The sequence below is a fragment of the Mya arenaria genome, chromosome 7 (assembly GCF_026914265.1).
Source record: "Mya arenaria isolate MELC-2E11 chromosome 7, ASM2691426v1".
Taxonomy (NCBI): domain Eukaryota; kingdom Metazoa; phylum Mollusca; class Bivalvia; order Myida; family Myidae; genus Mya; species Mya arenaria.
Genome location: NC_069128.1, coordinates 62,515,156 through 62,517,218, shown reverse-complemented (window position 1 = coordinate 62,517,218; position 2,063 = coordinate 62,515,156). Strand labels below are relative to the sequence as shown.

The following is a 2,063-nucleotide window of genomic DNA, read 5'->3' as shown; positions in this document are numbered from 1 at the left end:
CTGATGCATGCATGCTCTGAATGATGTCATCTGTCTTCCCTTTCTTAACAACTTGCAAACGTTTTGATGAGCTGGTTTTCTTATAATACAACCCGTCATCAAAAATAAAAGGTTTGCACTTTCTACGAAAATTCCTCTTTTTGTTCTTGTCTTTTACAGAAACGGGATACTTCCCATTTTTTACAAACTCTACAACATCTGTGTAATCTTTCTCGTCCATGCTGCAAGGTTGGACTGACTGCTTACCACAGACCTTTATATATACACGCGTTTACGTAGAACTGCTTTCGGTGTCGCTGTCGTTTTCTTTGATGTTGAACGAGCGGCTTTTCTGAGGTAAATCAAAGGAACTATTTTTAGAAATGATGCAGTCTGCATAAAACATAAAAAACACCGCTCAGTGACATCATGGACTTTGATGTAAGTCATGGCACGAACAGTGACTGCTTAAATAGCTCCTCAAAGCCTTGCATTTTTAACACATTCGTTTTAAGCAATGCCTCCACGGTATGAACAAAGGCTATCTAACGTCAGATGAAGTAGAACAATGTTGTCTTTGAAGTTGAATCATATACAGCTACGTTAAAGCGACTTATGTATATTGTATTACATTGATGATAATTTAAATGAAATTCAAATGGAAGCAATTTTATATTTCATTTCAATAGATGTAGACACAGCAGCTTCTGCAGCAGTAACATGCAGCGGCTCCAGAAGCAAAAACAACAACAACAAATATAAAAGCCATAGAAACACGACAGTGACTTGAATTGATATAGATATGTTAGTAACAGGCTAAGTGGGGGGGGGGGGTCAATATTTTACAGATAAAATCGGGGGGTCATTATTTTATAAGGGGAGTCAGTATTTTATAGAAAATGGTCATTATTTTATATAAAATAATGACCGGGGGGTCATTATTCTATGGGGGTCACTTTACAACGTTACACCGGCCCTTGAGAAAGTGGTGGGTTTGACAGTGGGGCAGGCATTTTTTATTTTCACTTCCATGCTGGTTTCTTCTTTGCCTGTCACCATGACATTTTCTTCTTGATGCTGAAAATATAAGAAAAGCAAAAGGTAAGAGGAGATGTTTAAAAAACAACATTTCAGAGAGTTCTTTAGAAGTTAAATTTGACAACACATGTACTTGTCCGATAAAAATAAAAAATAAAACCCATCACTATTTCAAGTTGATGCCAAAGTTTGTCCATCTTATTTTCATTGCTCATGTTTTGTCTAACTATTTAAGGTGCCAATCAACACAAACTATAAGATAATCAAACAAGGACCTTAGATAATTACGGATATTGTCTAGGGGCTGGATAAGAGTACAAGTTCAATTCAATATGATGTTACATTTTAAATATACTGAAAAGTGCTGTCATTAATTTCCATTCTTACTGTTGTTGTATTGAAAATATTTTCCCTCACATTAAAGGTAATTTAGTATGCAACAAAGAAGGTATGTACTTACCAACTTTTCTCCGACCTCGAGCTGCCCCACCCTCGACCGTCTGCCCATCAGCTGATGACGTGCTGGAGGCAGCTATCTGCCCACCAGCTGATGACGTGCTGGAGGCAGCTATATGCCCACCAGCTGACGACATGCTGGAGGCAGCTATCTGCCCACCAACTGATGACATGCTGGAGGCAACTATCTGCCCACCAGCTGATGACGTGCTGGAGACAGCTATCTGCCCACCAACTGATGACGTGCTGGAGGCAACTATCTGCCCACCAGCTGATGACGTTCTGGAGACAGCTATCTGCCCACCAGCCGATGACGTGCTGGAGACAGCTATCTGCCCACCAGCTGATGACATTCTGGGGGCAGAGGCAGCAGAGTAGTTGTAGTTTGTGTTGAGCTGCCTGCAGGTGCTGCTGTGCTGCAGGCAGTTGTACTGCGTGCAGTTGTTGGCGTATGTAGCGCAGTTGTTGACTTACTGCGTGCAGTTGTTGTTGCTGTCCTCTGCGTGGTTGAGGCTGTAGAAGCACTGCCCGTAGCAAAGCCAGGTCTTGTTCTGCACACAGCTGGTTAACCCTTGTGCGCAGTGGCAGAA

At 41.6% G+C, this 2,063-nt stretch overlaps 1 protein-coding gene across 1 annotated transcript; it reads left to right on the top strand.

The window, feature by feature from the left end:
• The first annotated feature begins 1,467 nt into the window (after positions 1 to 1,467).
• On the top strand, positions 1,468 to 1,851 carry LOC128241324 (neuronal PAS domain-containing protein 4-like). Its single transcript, XM_052958255.1, has one exon. The coding sequence runs from the start codon at positions 1,468 to 1,470 to the stop codon at positions 1,849 to 1,851; it is 384 nt and encodes a 127-aa protein (XP_052814215.1).
• Positions 1,852 to 2,063: the final 212 nt, after the last annotated feature.